At 42.4% G+C, this 20,281-nt stretch overlaps 1 protein-coding gene across 1 annotated transcript in view; it reads left to right on the plus strand.

Annotated features, from left to right (window-relative positions):
- Positions 1-20,281, plus strand: part of LOC306934751 (voltage-dependent calcium channel subunit alpha-2/delta-3-like) — a gene marked incomplete at its 3' end in the record, with an annotated part of 283,538 nt that overhangs the window by 99,131 nt on the left and 164,126 nt on the right. Inside the window, exon 5 of the mRNA XM_079517503.1 lies at positions 6,317-6,479. Coding sequence (XP_079373629.1) covers positions 6,317-6,479 — 163 coding nt within the window. The remainder of the gene's footprint in view (positions 1-6,316; positions 6,480-20,281) is intronic.

Below are 20,281 nucleotides of genomic sequence, written 5' to 3' on the forward strand. Positions count from 1 at the left end.
TCTGTGTAGTATGTGTGTCAGTATGTGCTGTCTCTGACACTGTACAGTTCACTATTGGTTTGAGAGAGAGAGAGAGAATTGGAGAGCTCGTTAAGGTGATAATCAGCTTTAATTAAGCCTGTCTTTCGACTTCATGTCCCTCTTGGGGGGAATAAGGTAAAGACGCAGTGGCTCCCTGTGAAGAGACAGACAGACAGACAGACAGACAGACAGACAGACAGACAGACAGACAGACAGACAGACAGACAGACAGGCGGGGAGACAGGCGGGGAGACAGACAGACAGGTGGGGAGACAGACAGACAGACAGGCGGGGAGACAGACAGACAGGTGGGGAGACAGACAGACAGACAGGCGGGGAGACATGTGGGGAGACGGATGGATTGAGCAAATGAGCGCAAACCTTGGAAGGTCCCAGCAACCTCTGGCAGCCCACACCAGACTGGTCGCCCCTGGATACCATTATAATTGACTAAATATTCTCATTCATATTTCATGTCCATGTAATTTTTTCCCCCCCTCTAACTAATAATTAATTTATTAGCCTTTTCCAACTTGTTTTCTTTCCTTTTTGGTCTACTTTTTCTTCATCGTCATTCATAAAAATGGTTTGTAGCTGTTTTAGCAAATGTACTGCTAGTTGCTCTGTAGCGAGGAAGCCACAATTACCACCTGTAACAGTCCATCGTATGGCCTTTCATATAAGCTTGCAAGCTCTTCTGATGTCCGTCGTACATGTCCAGCTGTGTGGAAGGAAGCTGGCATCCCCTGATTTTCAACCTTCTTCATATCAAGGTCCATTATTTATTTGGCCTTTGAGCCACAGACCACCATTTGATGAGATGTAGCATCGGCCATCGGTGTATGAATGTGTGTGTGCGAATGGGTGAATGCAATGGGGGTGCATACTTAGTTTAGACTAGTCATTGGTTAGACATGGGTTAAGGTTAGGTTTAGGTGTGCTGCCCCGTGGGAGGTTAGGTTTAGGGTGAGGGTTTGAGATAGGTTGTAGTTGTAGGACTAATGACTGGTCTAACCAATGACTAAAGCGCCTTGGATAAAAGGTGCTATACTGTATAAATGCACCATTGGAAGAAAAAACAAAATTAAATAATAATACAAATTGTACCCTAGCATCAATATAAAAAACAAGAAGGCATACAAGGAAAGGAGTGTCAGGGGGTGAGGTAGTGTCTGAAGAGGTGGGTCTTCAGACTGCAGCGGGGCAATTGGAAGTGAGTCTGCAGTTCTCAGTGCAAGCGTGAGTCCATATTCCCCAGTTTGGGAGCCAGGAGCCAATGTGATTGAGCATTCAGTCTTATTACTGCTGCGTCCCTCCCTTGTGTCCTCTGGCACTCATACCCTCTGGCATGCACTCCCATACCCACAATAAGTTAAAACCTCCACAGCACTTTGCTCCACGTCAGCAAAACTCATTTGCAAGATGAATATTTGTGTTGTTTCGAGTGACCTTCAACTAAACTTTAACGTTATTCGCAGCATAACGGTCCAGGTGAAAAGAGGAGAGAATTGAAAGTAGTAATAATAATTGTAGTAATAATAATAATAATAATAATAAGGCTAATAATAATAATAATAATAATAGTAGTTTGTGTTTAACATGGGTAGGAAGAACGTTGTGAAAACGTGAGGGGTATGGTATGGGTAGGATGATGGAACACTGTGCGCTCCTTCACCTTGAAGTGGCGGTTTTGTTCGTCCCGATAACGGGCTAATACGCCTAATCAGGCCTGATTAATTGCACCGATAGGAGGTGTGTTCGTTAGCCTAATTGATGACTTTATCGGTGCTTTGCAGTGGGGCTGAGCAGGTGATGGTGCAGCTGAGGGGTGTATCCGGAGGGATTTCAGGCCGGGTGAAGGTTACCGCCGGTGGGGATGGAGGCGTGGAAGGTGGAGTGTACTATGGGCCCTGTTTTTGTCAGTGCCTTATACCTCTTATCCCTAAACTTCTTTGCCTTTTTTACTATTTTGAAAAACAGTACTAGCCATTACTAGCCGATCTACATTGACACATTGTGAGCTTCTATATCGGTTATTTGACCTATTCAAAATGATTTTCAAAATATAAAAAAGGCAAAGAAGTTTAGGAATAAGTGGTAAGGCATTGGTGAAAATAGGGCCCTATGTGTCAGGTGACTGGATGTTACCTCTGGTAACAGGCCCGGGAGTCTCTATTATCACAATTGGCTATAATATACAATACATATTATGTTCAAGGGAGGGTAGCGCATTGGCATGAAGGTGATATTAATTGAATCTTGGCGCTGCACGTATTCTTACGGGCTGGAGCGGCTCCTGTCAGCGGGGAACATTGAGTGGGAAGAGTAAGACGAAGGCTCTACAGTACGTCCTCTCGGTGGGTGTTCCTCACTGACCGCTGAGCCAAGTATAGCGTACAACAGCAGTGGAACGCCGTGGGAGGAATTAATTGGCATAACGATTAACTTGGGAAGAAAAAGAAGAAGAAAAAAAAGATAATTGGCTACTCTAAATTTAGAACCGAAGGGAAAAAGAAAAGTCACTGTTTCAGGGTTCCATATTGCAATAGTCCAAGTCTTGAAGGTGTCTGACTGTGACTCGGTCACCACTCAGAGGGAGGGAGGGGATGGGGAGTGGTCAGTCATTCTCTCCAACCTGTATGTGGCTGGTTTTACCGCAAGGTAAATCACTGTGGCTTGAGGAATGAACAGGGGGTGACTTGTACAGTATGTAGTACAGTAGTACAGTACTGTATGTGCATTGTGTTTTTAGGAGTTGAGACATTCCATTTTGTGTGATTCGATCGGCTCCACAGCAAGGTTATAATAGTTAACTAAAACTAACTAAAAAAACGAAAACTAGAATAAAAAAACATTTTAGTTAACTGAAATTAAATAAAAAATAAAAATAAATAAATAAACGATAACTAAACTTAAACTGTATTGTGTGTTCACAAAACAAACTAAAACTAACTGAAATTATAGACAAAATACCATTAGTTTTTATCAACATTTATATGCCTTTATAAACCCTTTTCATTAATTTGATTAATTTCCTCATTTCTCGCTCTTTTCCATTCTGCACCATGCCTGAAACTGACTGCACGTTACTTGGAAAAATGGCAAAAGTTGGAAGAAAGAGACACAGTCCAATATGGGATTACTTTGAATATGACAGCGAGAGAGAGACACAAGCAAGTGCCTTGTGGAAAAGGATGATGGTAAAATATGCGGAGCACGTCTGAAGGGTATAGGCCTATTGTATTAGGATCAGGCATTTGTGGAATGAGCAACACAGCTAAACGTGTGGGTAGCGCCTCCAAAACATTTGCCAAAATGGCAAGTGGTTGATATTCACCCTTGCTTTGAGTTGCTTAGTGGGTTGGATGATTACACTCTCACACAGTAATAAGGGGGGGGGGGGGGGGGGGGGGAACCAAAAAAACACACATTGGTCATTTTTACACTTTATTAATCTTGCACTCCGTGTTAGGGAACTCAGTAGCGTCTGGAAGGTCCATACGCAGCCACAGCAGCTTGGTATGGTAAGACAGAACTTGTCGTCATTAACCGTTTCCGTCCGTAGGACGTAGCCACACGTCCTAGGGAATCCAACCGACGCATGCATTGGACGTGTGTACACGTCCTAGCGCATCCTCAATGATATCAGGCGAGGGGAGAATATTCTGAACTATTTTGAAGGAATCCCGGCACTGATTGTGTTAAAGGCAATCTCAATGTAGTGAGATTCTGGAGATTCCCAGAAGCCCTAGCCCTAGGAAGCCAGTGTGACTGATTTTTAGTTTTTTCTCAGTGTGATCTAAACGTGTGACGTGCCACGGCTGTCCGCCTGAAACCTTGTATCTCTTAAAAGTCAATCAAAAAACGTTGACTAAAACATATAAAACAAAACCCGGGAATAAGCGTGTTCAGCAGGGAAAGACAATGGGGGGGGAAAAAAATCTGCATGTTGGCTACCTACCGGTGCCACTACTGCTCCATTAAGCTGGCGAGACTTCTGGGGCCAGTGTGTGAACGCTCAATCATCACACTGCACCTGTTCCTCTGCCACGGTGGTGCACACTCTGGGCTCCCACAGGGTAAACCCTGCTTTATCCTGCGGAAACATGGAAACCTCATAATGTCCTAAACTGTTACTTTTGCAGGATTCAAATACAATAAAATAAAAAACAGCAGCGGTAGCAGATTTACAAGCTCAAAAGCTCGAGCTTGCGGATCAGCTATACTTTTGAGGCTTTTGTGTGATGCCGTAGTAGTGTGATCAAGTAGGACGTTTATTTTACAAAAAAAATAAAATAAAAATAAGTTAACCCATTTTGGGCGGGAACCCCTTTTGGTGTTTATGTAATACTTTAGCTATTGAAAAATAGCAGATCTACAAGCTCGTAGCGCGCCACCGAGTGGCGCGCTACGAGCTTGTAGGTCTGCTATTTTTGAAAAATCGTAAAAATGCGGCACAAATCTTTGAATGTATATTCTTTCAGAGCAAACGTTCTTTTTTTATATTCCCAAAATGGGTTAAAATATGGAGATAAGAGGTTTCTGTGCCGACGACACCGATTTGCAAGAGATGATGATGCACTTCGATGGATGCTGCTGCCTCCCCGGAACGGGAGGGAGGCAGAGCATCTCCTCTGTGGGACAAAAGGCCAGGGCATACCTAATGTGACCGAGCACACGTTCCACTTCCTCTGGATGGATGCTGCTGCCTCACCGGAACGGGAGGGAGGCAGAGCATCTCCTCCGTGGGACAAAAGGCCAGGGCATACCTAATGTGACCGAGCACACGTTCCACTTCCTCTGCAGGCAGTGGTGGTAAAAAGCATTCACATTCTTGAGGGACCGCTAGATGTATCAGCTATTATCGGCCTTTCACAGACAGTACATACAGTAAACATCAGTATAGGTCTCCGACATGAAAGTTCTTTAGAGAACATAATGCAGACAAATATCATGCTTGGGTAAATTTAGAAATAGTTTTATTCAAGTTATTTATCATTATTAAATTGCCAGTGAAGTTTGCCTTTTCACTGCATTGATGGGGGACCCCCTTGGGATAAAGTTTATTATTAACCCATTTTGACCTGAGATCAGATTCTAAAAATGTCTTCTACATCCTGACAGTTTTCTGAAAAAGCTATGTTTCTATGTCAGTCGTTCTTCGATTTTTCAAAAATAGCAGACCTACGAGCTTGTAGATCTGCTATTTTTCAATAGCTAAAGCATAACATAATGCTAACACCAAAAGGGGTTACCGCCCAAAATGGGTTAAAACGAGACAAGAACATTGGCCAAAAATAAAACCGTTTACTCCTCAAAGGTCCGGCATCAGTCGGGCTCAAGTTCACACTCATACGCCCGTAACTCATAAGCTTATGTTTTGGTCTGAGTATATGAAATATTTTCTCATTCCGTCGTCTAGTGTCTATAAGTGTTCATTGGGTTCACGAACCGCCGTGCCTCAGACTCCGGAGCCATGGGGGAAGCGAGGAGCCCTTTCGCTCTATATTTATCTTTGGCCGTATGATTTATTAATAGCCTTCCCCCCAAGTATGCGCAGCACTAAAAATACAGCGGAGGCAGAATGCCACATCCAGCATCGAGCCGTTCGGAGGAGGAGGAGGAGGAGGAGGAGGAGGAGGGTGTGGGGGACAGATCTGTCCACTCAGCGTTCTCCCTCATTTTCCCAGCAACAACACACACCTCTGGGGGGATGATCCAGGCGTTTTCAGGTTACCTCAGCAGGCAAAAGTGTTCGCTGACTCTGCAGTTTTTGAGCGGTGCAGTACGCCAGATACACCTTGGATAGCGTGATTCAGCGCGATTCGCCCATCAGATATATTGACGTAACGTAATTCCAGTGGATTGTCGAATATCGAGCGATTGTTTGAGAGTGAGACACACGTGCAGATATTGGGGGGTGGGGGAGGGGGGGGGGGGGGGGCGTGTCTTGGAGGTGCAAAGTAAACAATATTATCTTTTAGGATTTTAGCCAGGTCTGTAACCCCTACGGGTCCATTTGGTTCCATTTGTTCTGAGAGTTATGGTGGTCCTTGAAATGTAAAAGTTTCTTTCTTTCTTTCTTTCTTTCTTTCTTTCTTTCTTTCTCCCCCTGCCCTTCCTCCCCCTCCCCTCCCCCTCCCCCTCCTCTCCTCTCCTCTCCTCTCCTCTCCTCTCCTCTCCTCTCCTCTCCTCTCCTCTCCTCTCCTCTCCTCTCCTCTCCTCTCCCCTCCCCCTCCCCTCCCCTCCCCCTCTTCCTCTTCCTCTTCCTCTTCCTCTCCCCTCTCCTCTGCAGTACGAGTACTTCAACGCGGTGCTGATCAACGAGGTGGATGAGGAGGACCGGTACCTGGACCTGGGAGGAGAGTTCATCCTGCAACCCAACGACCACTTCAACAACCTGTCAGTCAACCTGAGCCTCAGTGTGGTGCAGGTGCCCACCAACATGTACAACAAAGGTACTAATACACCAACATGTACAACAAAGGTACTAATACACCAACATGTACAACAAAGGTACTAATACACCAACATGTACAACAAAGGTACTAATACACCAACATGTACAACAAAGGTACTAATACACCAACATGTACAACAAAGGTACTAATACACAACATGTACAACAAAGGTACTAATACACCAACATGTACAACAAAGGTACTAATACACCAACATGTACAACAAAGGTACTAATACACCAACATGTACAACAAAGGTACTAATACACCAACATGTACAACAAAGGTACTAATACACCAACATGTACAACAAAGGTACTAATACACCAACATGTACAACAAAGGTACTAATACACCAACATGTACAACAAAGGTACTAATACACCAACATGTACAACAAAGGTACTAATGCACCAACATGTAAAACAAAGGTACTAATACACCAACATGTACAACAAAGGTACTAATGCACCAACATGTACAACAAAGGTACTAATGCACCAACATGTACAACAAAGGTACTAATACACCAACATGTACAACAAAGGTACTAATACACCAACATGTACAACAAAGGTACTAATACACCAACATGTACAACAAAGGTACTAATACACCAACATGTACAACAAAGGTACTAATACACCAACATGTACAACAAAGGTACTAATACACCAACATGTACAACAAAGGTACTAATACACCAACATGTACAACAAAGGTACTAATACACCAACATGTACAACAAAGGTACTAATACACCAACATGTAAAACAAAGGTACTAATACACCAACATGTACAACAAAGGTACTAATGCACCAACATGTACAACAAAGGTACTAATACACCAACATGTACAACAAAGGTACTAATACACCAACATGTACAACAAAGGTACTAATACACCAACATGTACAACAAAGGTACTAATACACCAACATGTACAACAAAGGTACTAATACACCAACATGTACAACAAAGGTACTAATACACCAACATGTACAACAAAGGTACTAATACACCAACATGTACAACAAAGGTACTAATACACCAACATGTACAACAAAGGTACTAATACACCAACATGTACAACAAAGGTACTAATACACCAACATGTACAACAAAGGTACTAATACACCAACATGTACAACAAAGGTACTAATATACACCAACATGTACAACAAAGGTACTAATGCACCAACATGTACAACAAAGGTACTAATGCACCAACATGTACAACAAAGGTACTAATGCACCAACATGTACAACAAAGGTACTAATATACCAACATGTACAACAAAGGTACTAATACACCAACATGTACAACAAAGGTACTAATACACCAACATGTACAACAAAGGTACTAATACACCAACATGTACAACAAAGGTACTAATACACCAACATGTACAACAAAGGTACTAATACACCAACATGTACAACAAAGGTACTAATACACCAACATGTACAACAAAGGTACTAATACACCAACATGTACAACAAAGGTACTAATACACCAACATGTACAACAAAGGTACTAATACACCAACATGTACAACAAAGGTACTAATACACCAACATGTACAACAAAGGTACTAATATATACCAACATGTACAACAAAGGTACTAATGCACCAACATGTACAACAAAGGTACTAATACACCAACATGTACAACAAAGGTACTAATACACCAACATGTACAACAAAGGTACTAATACACCAACATGTACAACAAAGGTACTAATACACCAACATGTACAACAAAGGTACTAATACACCAACATGTACAACAAAGGTACTAATACACCAACATGTACAACAAAGGTACTAATACACCAACATGTACAACAAAGGTACTAATACACCAACATGTACAACAAAGGTACTAATACACCAACATGTACAACAAAGGTACTAATACACCAACATGTACAACAAATGTACTAATATACCAACATGTACAACAAAGGTACTAATATATACCAACATGTACAACAAAGGTACTAATATACACCAACATGTACAACAAAGGTACTAATATACCAACATGTACAACAAAGGTACTAATATATACCAACATGTACAACAAAGGTACTAATATATACCAACATGTACAACAAAGGTACTAATATACACCAACATGTACAACAAAGGTACTAATACACCAACATGTACAACAAAGGTACTAATATATACCAACATGTACAACAAAGGTACTAATATATACCAACATGTACAACAAAGGTAGTAATATACCAACATGTACAACAAAGGTAGTAATATACCAACATGTACAACAAAGGTACTAATATACCAACATGTACAACAAAGGTACTAATACACCAACATGTACAACAAAGGTACTAATATACCAACATGTACAACAAAGGTACTAATATATACCAACATGTACAACAAAGGTACTAATATACCAACATGTACAACAAAGGTACTAATACACCAACATGTACAACAAAGGTACTAATATACCAACATGTACAACAAAGGTACTAATACACCAACATGTACAACAAAGGTACTAATACACCAACATGTACAACAAAGGTACTAATACACCAACATGTACAACAAAGGTACTAATATATACCAACATGTACAACAAAGGTACTAATACACCAACATGTACAACAAAGGTACTAATATACCAACATGTACAACAAAGGTACTAATACACCAACATGTACAACAAAGGTACTAATACACCAACATGTACAACAAAGGTACTAATACACCAACATGTACAACAAAGGTACTAATACACCAACATGTACAACAAAGGTACTAATATATACCAACATGTACAACAAAGGTACTAATACACCAACATGTACAACAAAGGTACTAATATACCAACATGTACAACAAAGGTACTAATATACCAACATGTACAACAAAGGTACTAATACACCAACATGTACAACAAAGGTACTAATATACCAACATGTACAACAAAGGCACTAATACACCAACATGTACAACAAAGGTACTAATATACCAACATGTACAACAAAGGTACTAATACACCAACATGTACAACAAAGGTACTAATATACCAACATGTACAACAAAGGTACTAATATACCAACATGTACAACAAAGGTACTAATATACCAACATGTACAACAAATGTACTAATACACCAACATGTACAACAAAGGTACTAATACACCAACATGTACAACCAAGGTACTAATATACACCAACATGTACAACAAAGGTACCAATACACCAACATGTACAACAGAGGTAGTAATATACACCAACATGTACAACAAAGGTACTAATACACCAACATGTACAACAAAGGTACTAATATACCAACATGTACAACAAAGGTACTAATATACCAACATGTACAACAAAGGTACTAATACACCAACATGTACAACAAAGGTACTAATATACCAACATGTACAACAAAGGTACTAATACACCAACATGTACAACAAAGGTACTAATATACCAACATGTACAACAAAGGTACTAATACACCAACATGTACAACAAAGGTACTAATACACCAACATGTACAACAACGGTACTAATATACCAACATGTACAACAAAGGTACTAATACACCAACATGTACAACAAAGGTACTAATACACCAACATGTACAACAACGGTACTAATATACCAACATGTACAACAAAGGTACTAATACACCAACATGTACAACAAAGGTACTAATACACCAACATGTACAACAAAGGTACTAATACACCAACATGTACAACAAAGGTACTAATATACACCAACATGTACAACAAAGGTACTAATACACCAACATGTACAACAAAGGTACTAATACACCAACATGTACAACAAAGGTACTAATACACCAACATGTACAACAAAGGTACTAATACACCAACATGTACAACAAAGGTACTAATACACCAACATGTACAACAAAGGTACTACTAAACCAACATGTACAACAAAGGTACTAATACACCAACATGTACAACAAAGGTACTAATACACCAACATGTACAACAAAGGTATTAATAAACCAACATGTACAACAAAGGTACTAATACACCAACATGTACAACAAAGGTACTAATACACCAACATGTACAACAAAGGTACTAATACACCAACATGTGCAACAAAGGTACTAATACACCAACATGTACAACAAAGGTACTAATATATACCAACATGTACAACAAAGGTACTAATACACCAACATGTACAACAAAGGTACTAATACACCAACATGTACAACAAAGGTACTAATATATACCAACATGTACAACAAAGGTACTAATACACCAACATGTACAACAAAGGTACTAATAATAATAATAATAATATAGTGGAGGAGTTAGTGCAGAAAATTAAGCTGTTAACTTCAAGTCATGCTACAGAGGTCCCCTTTGGTATGGAAGTACCTTAGGGTCATAGGAAAAGTTTTATCCAAAGAGACGAGTTGCTACACCCTTCATTTTGGAATTAGTCACGTTTTTCAAAATGGCCGCCACCAATTACAGATATACAGCAGAACCAATATCTTTGCTTCTGTTAGAGCTATAATAATAAAATTGGTGTCAAAGTGTAATTTTTTGGGGTCAAGGATTCCAATTTTATAGGTTTAAAAAAAAACCCATGACAACATGGGTAAAATATGCAAATGTAATTCGAAAAAATATGTTTTAACAGGGTAACTTCCACCCCCTCATCCCCTAAAACTTTTATTTAGTTTTCCCTTTGGCATGGAAGTACCTTAGGGCAATAGGAAAGAAATTATCCAAAGAGACAAATAACATCACTCTCATTCTTTAAGATGGCCGCCGCCATATACAACAATACAGCATAGCCCATATCTTTGCTTCCGTTAGAGCTATGATAATAATATTGGTGTCAAAGTGTACAATTTTGGGGCCAAGTAATCCAATTCTATAGGTTTCAAGGCAAAAAAAACAATGCTTTTCTTGTTACCAAGGCAATAGGGGTGAAATATGCTAATTTAATTCGAAATAATACGTTTTAACAGGGTAACTTTCCACCCACTCATCCCCTAAAACTTTAATTTAGTTTTCCCTTTGGCATAGAAGTACCTTAGGGCAATCTAAAGAGACAAGTAAGATCACTCTTAATTTCTGAAATATATACATTTAAAAAATGGCCGGCACCATTCACAGCAATACCGCAGCTTCAGAACCAATATACTGTATTTGCTTCTGTTAAACTATAACTAAAAAATACATCGCATGGATGCACCTGGGACGTATCCTCAGTGATGTATCCTGAGGTCATAGGTGTTTCGGGTCTACCAACCTCATACCCCTCACTCAGGCGACCCAGCCGGGGTGATCAAGTCTCGACTTACGTCCCAGTAGCTACCCTCAATCAGTCCCACTATGGCAAGACCAGGGCCACACAATCCGTTGGAACTACTCTAGAACTACTCTGCCAAGGCTGGGAGGTACGCTTCTGGCGCATGGAAGGACTAGGCTCTGTGGGTTGACTCCTGTCCAGGCCCCTCCTACGTCTCACCAGGTCCACTCCTGCTCTCACCAGGCCCAGGACCTTTGCATGCACCAGAGTCCCAGCACCAGACACTTCATTCAGGAGTGGTGGGCAATGGTTCCGCAGACTCCACCCGAGCGGGAAGGTGGTGCTGCGGGCTCCGCTTGCTGCTTGAATGGCCCTCCTAAAGGCCTCACCGAGGTGACCACCGTCTCTCCGGTGGTCACCAGACTATACCTGGTTGTCACATTGTCTAGTCACTATAAATTAAATAATATAAATTATTAAATGATATACTCCTAAAATAATATTGGACTCAAAGTGTACATTTATGGGGTCAATTAATCAAATTAAATAGGTTTCCAGACTAAAATAACAATGGTGGTAAAAAAAACTTCTTCATATGACTATTTACTCTGTGTTTCTGTCTGACTGTATATTTATCTTTCTGACTGCTATCACCTGAGAGTTACACCTGTTGTAAGAAGAACTTCTCACCCTATCTCTAAGAGAGAGGCCGGCGCCGGCAACCCGTCTCATTTTGGCTGCTTACAGTATATCCGCGATCTTATTCTTTCTGTCATGACCCACACTTCATGACCATAGGTGAGAGTAGAAACGAAGATTGCTCGGTAGACAGAGAGCTTTGCCTTTTGGCTAAGATCTATTTTTGTCACAACAGAGCTGTACAGCGACTGCAATACCACTACTGCTGCTCCAATTATCTGGCTGATCTCCTGCTCTGTCCTCCCCTCACTCGTGAATAAGACTTAAACTCTTTCACCTAGGGCAAAGTATTGTTCCCTGCCCAGTATGCACAATTCAGCGGTTTCCTGGTCTCAGATTTGGAGATGCTGATCCTGATCCTAGCCACTGTGCACTCAACCAAAAAAGAATCCACTGAGAGTTGAAGGTCTCGGACAGATGGGTCCGGATAGGTGACAATGCACAGCCCTGGCGGAAGCAAACCCCCACAGGAAACAAATCCAACTTACTGCCCAACACACGTGACAATGTTCTCGCTTTGGGTGTACAGAGATTGGATGGCCCTCAACAACAAATCCCTCAACCCATATTCCTGCAACCTGCATCTACAAAACACATGTAAACTGGATATGCCTACTCCCAGGCCTCTCCAGAATCTCTGAAAGAGTGAAGAGCTGGTCAGTTGTTCTACGGCCAGGACAGAATCCACATTACTCCTCTTGAATCTGAGGTTCGACTATCGGCCGGACCCTCCTTTCTAGTACCTTGGTGTACACCTTCCCAGGAAGACTGAGCAATGAGAGACCTCTATAATTGGCACACACTCTCTGGGCCCCGAGGGGTCGAAATGTCGAAAAGATGCACAGCGTGAAAAGAGGAGTTAACGGGCAATTATGGGCACTTGCTCAAGTTTAGCGGGCATATAGTTAATATACGGTAATATACAGGTGTGATGGTACAATTCGGGAGTTTACCGGAGTTTGTTGGAAAGTTTAACGGGAGTTTCCGGCAATATACACATCCATATTCCATGCTTTTTGCGCAGTGATGTCTCAACCAAGCCCCTCAACACCCAGAGCCTTTAGTATTTATCGATGGATCTCATCAATCCCTGGGGCTTTGCCACTGTGGAGTTGCTTAACTGGCTGCTGACTTTCAGGCCTGTCGGCAACTTGCAACTGCTGGAGTCCCCCGGGATAACATACCCCGATAGGAGTCCTTCAGTCGGACAGCTTCCCTGGCCACCAGGGTGTTCGAAGACCTTCTGACCACAGCTCACAGCCGCAGCAATACAAGCTTTGAACATTGCCCATTCCCATTCAACGTCCCCAACTTCCACATGCAGGGATGCCAGAGAAGTCCTGCCGGAGGTGCCTCCTCCCAACGTCTCCAGTTCACCCGCGCTATACGCTTGGGTTTGCCAAGTCTGTCCAGACTTCACCCTCACCACCAGATGGTGATCGGTTGACAGTTCAGCCCATCTCTTCACCCGAGTGTCCAGAACATACTGCCTCAGGTCAGCTGATACGATTTCAAAATCGATCATCTTAGGCCATAGGCTGCTCTGGTACCAAGTACACTTATGAGCATATGTTCGAACATGGTGTTTGTTATGGTCTGTCCATGACTAGCACAGAAATCCAATAACAAGCCACCACTCGGGTTCAGATCAGGGAGATTGTTACTCCCAATCACACCACTCCCATTGATTGATTGATTGATTGTCTAGGATTTGCAACCTCATTGTAATGACCCTAAAAATGTACACTTTGACAAGAACTGTACCATTATAGCTTTAATAGAAGCAAAGATCCATACCTTTGCTTCTGTTGTATTACTTCAAATGGTGGTGGCCATTTTTAAACGCATATATTTTAGAAATGAAGAGTGATCTTATTTGTCTTTTTGGATAATTTATTTTTATTGCCCTGCTAAGGTACTTCCATACCAAAGGGAAAAGTAAATAAATGTGTTAGGGGGAGGGGGTATGTTACCCTGTTAAAACGTATTTTTCTAATGAAATGTGCATATTTCACCCCTGTTGTCATGGTAATGAGAAAACTATTGGATTGTTTAGTCTTGAAACCTATTTAATTGGATTCCTTGACGCAGAAATGTACACTTTGACACTAATTTTATCACTATAGCTCTTAAGCAAAGATATATATGCTGTATTGCTGTATATGGTGGCGGCCATTTTTAAAAACACACATTTCTGAAATGAAGAGTGATCTTATTTGTATCTTTGGATAATTACCTAAGGTACTTCCATGATGAAATAGAAAACTAAATTAAAGTTTTATGGGGATGGGGAGGGGGTGGAAAGTTACCCTGTTAAAACGTATTTTGAATGACATTTGCATATTTTACCCCTGTTGTCATGGTAACGAGAAAAGGATTGTTTTTTTGTGCCTTGAAACCTATAGAATTGGATTACTTGGCCCCAAAAATGTACACTTTGACACCAATATTATTATCATGGCTCTAATGGAAGCAAAGATATGGGCTATGCTGTATTGTTGTATATGGCGGCGGCCATGTTTAAAAATGCATATATTTCAGAAATGAAGAGTTATTTGTCTCTTTGGATCATTTCTTTCCTATTGCCCTATTGCCCTAAGGTGCTTCCATGCCAAAGGGAAAACTACATTAAAGTTTTAGGGGATCAGGGGGTGGAAAGTTACCCTGTTAAAACATATTTTTTGAATGAAATTTGCAAATTTTAACCCTGTTGTCATGGTAACGAGAAAATGATTGGTATTTTTTGTCTTGAAATCTATTTAATTGGATTCCTTGACCCTAAAAATGTACACTTTGACACAGATATTATTATTATAGCTCTAACAGAGGCAAAGATATGTGGTCTGGTCTAATAGTGGTTCATTGTCGGTGGCCATTTTGAAAAACGTGAATATTTCCGAAATGAAGGGTGTAGCAACTCGTCTCTTTGGATAAAACTTTTCCTATGACCCTAAGGTACTTCCATACCAAAGGGGACCTCTGTAGCATGACTTGAAGTTAAAAGTGTCTTAACTCCTCCACTAATAATACATTTTATTTATAAGGCGCCTTTCAGGGCACTCAAGGTCGCCGTACAGGTTAAAAACAGTTGATACAAAACACAGTTTAAAAGCAAAACAAAACTAGGGCACAGCTTGCAGCAGAGGTCAGCCATATGCCTGCCTAAACAGGTGGGTTTTGAGGTGAGTTTGGAATATGGTGATAGAGTCCATGTTTCTGATGTCAGGGGGGAGGGAGTTCCAGAGGTGGGGGGCAGAGCGGCTGAAGGCTCTTGACCCCATGGTGGAGAGACGGGCTGGGAGAACTTTCAGGGTGATTGAGGAGGCAGACCTAAGAGACCGGGTGGGGATGTTGACATGGACAAGGTCAGACAGGTATGGGGGGGCGAGATTATGGATGGCCTTGAAGGTATGGAGAAGGATCTTGAAGTCGATGCGGTATTTGATGGGGAGCCAGTGGAGTTGGTGAAGTACAGGGGTGATGTGACTGATGACAGGGGTTCTGGTGACGATCCGGGCAGCAGCGTTCTGGACCAGTTGGAGTTTATGGAGAAGTTTGTGGGGGAGACCAAAAAGAAGGGAATTACAGTAGTCCAAGCGGGAGGTGACAAGAGAGTGAACCAGGATTGCGGCACTGTGGGGAGTTAGAGAGGGGCGGAGGCGGTTGATGTTTCTGAGGTGGAAGTAGGCGGACCGGATGGTGGTGTTGATGTGGGTGTGGAATGATAGGGTACTGTCGAGGACGACACCCAGACTCTTAACCTGAGGGGAGGGGGAAACTGAGGAGTTGTCAATGGTGAGAGTGAAACTGGGTTGCTTGGTGAGTGTGGATTTGGAACCAATGAGGACTACCTCGGTTTTGTCACTGTTCAGTTTGAGGAAATTAGAGGTGAACCAGGACTTGATTTCCTGCAAACAGGTACAGAGGGAGGAGGGTGGGAAGCCGGAAGAGGGTTTGGAGGAGACGTAGAGCTGGGTGTCGTCCGCGTAACAGTGGAAAAGGATGTTGTATTTGCGGAAAGTCTGTCCAAGGGGGAGGAGATAGATGATAAATAGGATAGGGCCAAGAACGGAGCCCTGGGGAACACCGGAGGAGATGGGGGAGGGATGGGAAGTGAATGATTTGAGCTGAATGAACTGAGTACGGTCAGAGAGGTATGAGTGAAACCAGTCTAGGGGTGTGTCAGATATGCCAATGGATGCTAGTCGCTCGAGGAGGGTGGAGTGGGAGATGGTGTCAAAAGCCGCGCTCAGATCCAGGAGGATGAGGATGGATACTAGTCCAGAGTCAGCAGCTAACAGGAGGTCATTTGTGATTTTGAGGAGGGCTGTTTCTGTGCTGTGACGGGGGCGAAAACCGGACTGAAACTGTTCATAGAGGTTATTGTTGGTGAGGTGGGCTTGAATCTGTGAAGCAACAGATTTTTCCAGAATTTTTGCAAGAAATGGCAGGTTGGAGATGGGGCGAAGGTTGTTGAAGATGTTGGGGTCTAGACCAGGTTTCTTCAGTAAAGGTGTGATTGCAGCAGTTTTGAGAGATGGAGGGACAGAACCAGAGGTGAGGGAGGAGTGAATGATGGCAGTTATCAGGGGCAGCAGAGAGGGGAGGGAGGCTATAACCACCAACATGTACAACAAAGGTACTAATACACCAACATGTACAACAAAGGTACTAATATACCAACATGTACAACAAAGGTACTAATACACCAACATGTACAACAAAGGTACTAATATACCAACATGTACAACAAAGGTACTAATATACCAACAGCTACAACAAAGGTACTAATATACCAACATTTACAACAAATGTACTAATACACCAACATGTACAACAAAGGTACTAATATACCAACATGTACAACAAAGGTACTAATATACCAACATGTACAACAAAGGTACTAATATACCAACATGTACAACAAAGGTACTAATATACACCAACATGGACAGGGACCCTGCCCAGGGTCCATATATGGAGCTGGCCTGTTCTGACATCACACCACTCCATATTTGGGCATGCCTAACACAGAACTCCATATAGGAGTTAAAGGGACATATAAATCTCCATATATGGGCATAAAAGGGATACAGGCAGATAGGTGGAATGGGTACCCTGCCACGGGTACAACAGGTAGGCTATTGCATAGCCGGGTAACTCGAGAACCATTCGCCCCACCGACTTCAAATTCGACACACACGTTCCACACCCCCACAGGGAGTGCAGTGCCCGGTGTCGAGTCGTCGGACCCACAGTTGACCAGAACCGCCACAAAAGGCATCTGCCCCTGACACAGAACTCCATATATAGGAATAAAGGGACACAGGGAGACAGATACAGAAACCTCCATATATGGGCATGAAGGGAGACAGACATAATAACTGGGTGGGGAATGCATTTCCAACTTGCATCGTTCCAAGTGCCCAATGGGCACCGCTCTAGTTTTATTATAATCGACTATTCTTTATAGTCAATTCAATCCATTAGTTAGATTAAGTGTTTGCAACCCTAGATTTGGGAACATCGGACAAGAACAAACAAAAACTGTCTAATAAATTCAAATTTTGAAGTGACTTAATATGAACAATCTAAAGCCTCAGAGAGCTATTATAGGAAAGTTTGCCCATCAATGCATGTACGCCCAAGGGAAAGGAGCTGCATGTGAGGTCATTAACTGTAACTCTCATGATTGAAGATCATCCCTAACGCGGGCGGACTTAATTAGCTGTTAAATAATCCGAGATTCTTCTAATTTGTCATCCACTGAAGTCCAACTGGTAGAGTCATGTCCGCACGTACACTGTTCCAAGTGGACGGAGGGGATGGCGTGCCGGCTTAAGCCGGCAAGCGGAAGCGAAGGAGAAGGAGTGATTTGACGAGGAGGGAGGGGGGGTGGAGGGGGAGAGGGAGAGGGAGAGGGAGAGAGAGGGAGAAAATGAAGGAGAAAGTAGGTTAAGTCAGACTGACAAGAAGGTCTGAGGGAAAGATTAATTACTTCTAGAGAGAGAGAGAAAGAGAGAGAGAGAGAGAGAGAGAGATAAAGAGAGAGATGAAAATATAACAAATTGTTAGAGGAATGAAACTGACAGAATGGTTAACACAAAGGGAGAAGCGGTAATCTTTGATTCACAAAATAAGTACACTCACATTATGAGAGAGAGAGAGAGAGAGAGAATGAACTCTGATTTATATACTAACCCTAAAATGGCCAATACACAAGCTCTATAGTCTTTGTTGGCTGGCAGTGATGATGCGGATACATTGACTTTTCAAGTTCAAGTGAAGATAGACAGGAAAGAGGGAGAGAGAGAAGGGGAGAGACATGCAGCAAAGGTCGCCATGAACGGGACTCGAACACATGACACGCTGTCAGGCCAGAGCCTATATGTGGCATGCGTCTGGACCACTCGGCCAGCGGGCGCCCCGTCTATGTCTCTTCTTGGTGTCAATTTACTGTAGATACACACTGGGGGGGAAATAGCAATTTGTGATTGATAGATAGGTGTGGGTAGGTAGTTAGGTAGGAAGGTAGGTTAGGTAGGTTCGTTCCATAGCAGATTATATGACAATAAAATGTGAAACAAATGTGAAACAAATATTCAGACGTCCTCTAATTGTAATTCATATAAATGGAGAAGGGTTTATCAGTCATCTGTGATGAATGGAAGGTTCGTTCCATAATAAGCAGAGAGCTGCTGCTTGCCTCTGGAGATGGATCATAGGTAGCTAGAACACCATGTCCTGGTCAAACCCAACCATCTTCCTGCCTATAGGGGCGACTGTGGCTCAAGAGGTAGAGCAGGTCGTCCAATGATCCATGGGTCGGCGGTTCGAATCCCGGCTCCTCCTGTCTACATGTCGAACATGTGGTACATGTCCTGCGGAACGGCACCGGTCCGCGTACCGGTGTTTGGGAACCTCTGGCCTAGGATATTGTTTTAAGTCATTTCACCTACATGTCCAACATAGGGATGCCAGGGGTATGGCCCTTATACAAGAAACGGATGTTACGCTGTTATATCCTATTTTTCCAGTTCCATTCCTGCATGTTTGTGGATGCGTTGGAAACTGATTCAATGAATCCAGAACCTGTGTGCAAGGGCATTTAACGTTGCTGCTAGCTAGAGTAAAGTAACACATACAGCCAGTACATGGACACGAGGCTGTTATGCACTCAGGCGCTTGTAGTACACGCACTCATATGGATTGAGTTGTACGTGTGCTTGCATGCATGCTCACGTTCTCAGGGAAGCAGATGTGCATGTGCACAGTCATGCATGCACACAGTCGCTCTCACACAGTCGCTCTCTCTCTCTCACACACACACACACACACACACACACACACACACACACACACACACACACACACACACACAGTCCTCTTTCCGTTCTGCTTCCCTCGCTGAGATTGTCCTCTCTAATCACTGTGATGTGAAGTTGATTTCGGCACAGATCACACAGATTGGCACCGAGGCTAATCTATACAATTCTACTTTCTAACACACACACACACACACACACACACGCACACACGCACACGTGGAAGCCTCTTTGATCAGATTGAATTAAGGAGTGCATTAGAGGGGATGAATTTAAATGGCAATTTAGAAGCGGAATAAAGCCTATCCGCTTGTCTCTCATCATGGTGATGGGTGTAGAGATCCATAATAAACGCTCCAGCCGCACCCAGAGTGACTGGATTGCTGTGTGAATGAATGAATGAAGCATGGCTCAAATCCAGCATCCTCCTCTCAACTATGTGCTCAATTTATAGCAACCAAACAC

The sequence above is a fragment of the Electrona antarctica genome (genome assembly GCF_951216825.1).
Source record: "Electrona antarctica genome assembly, chromosome: 2".
Lineage (NCBI taxonomy): Eukaryota > Metazoa > Chordata > Actinopteri > Myctophiformes > Myctophidae > Electrona > Electrona antarctica.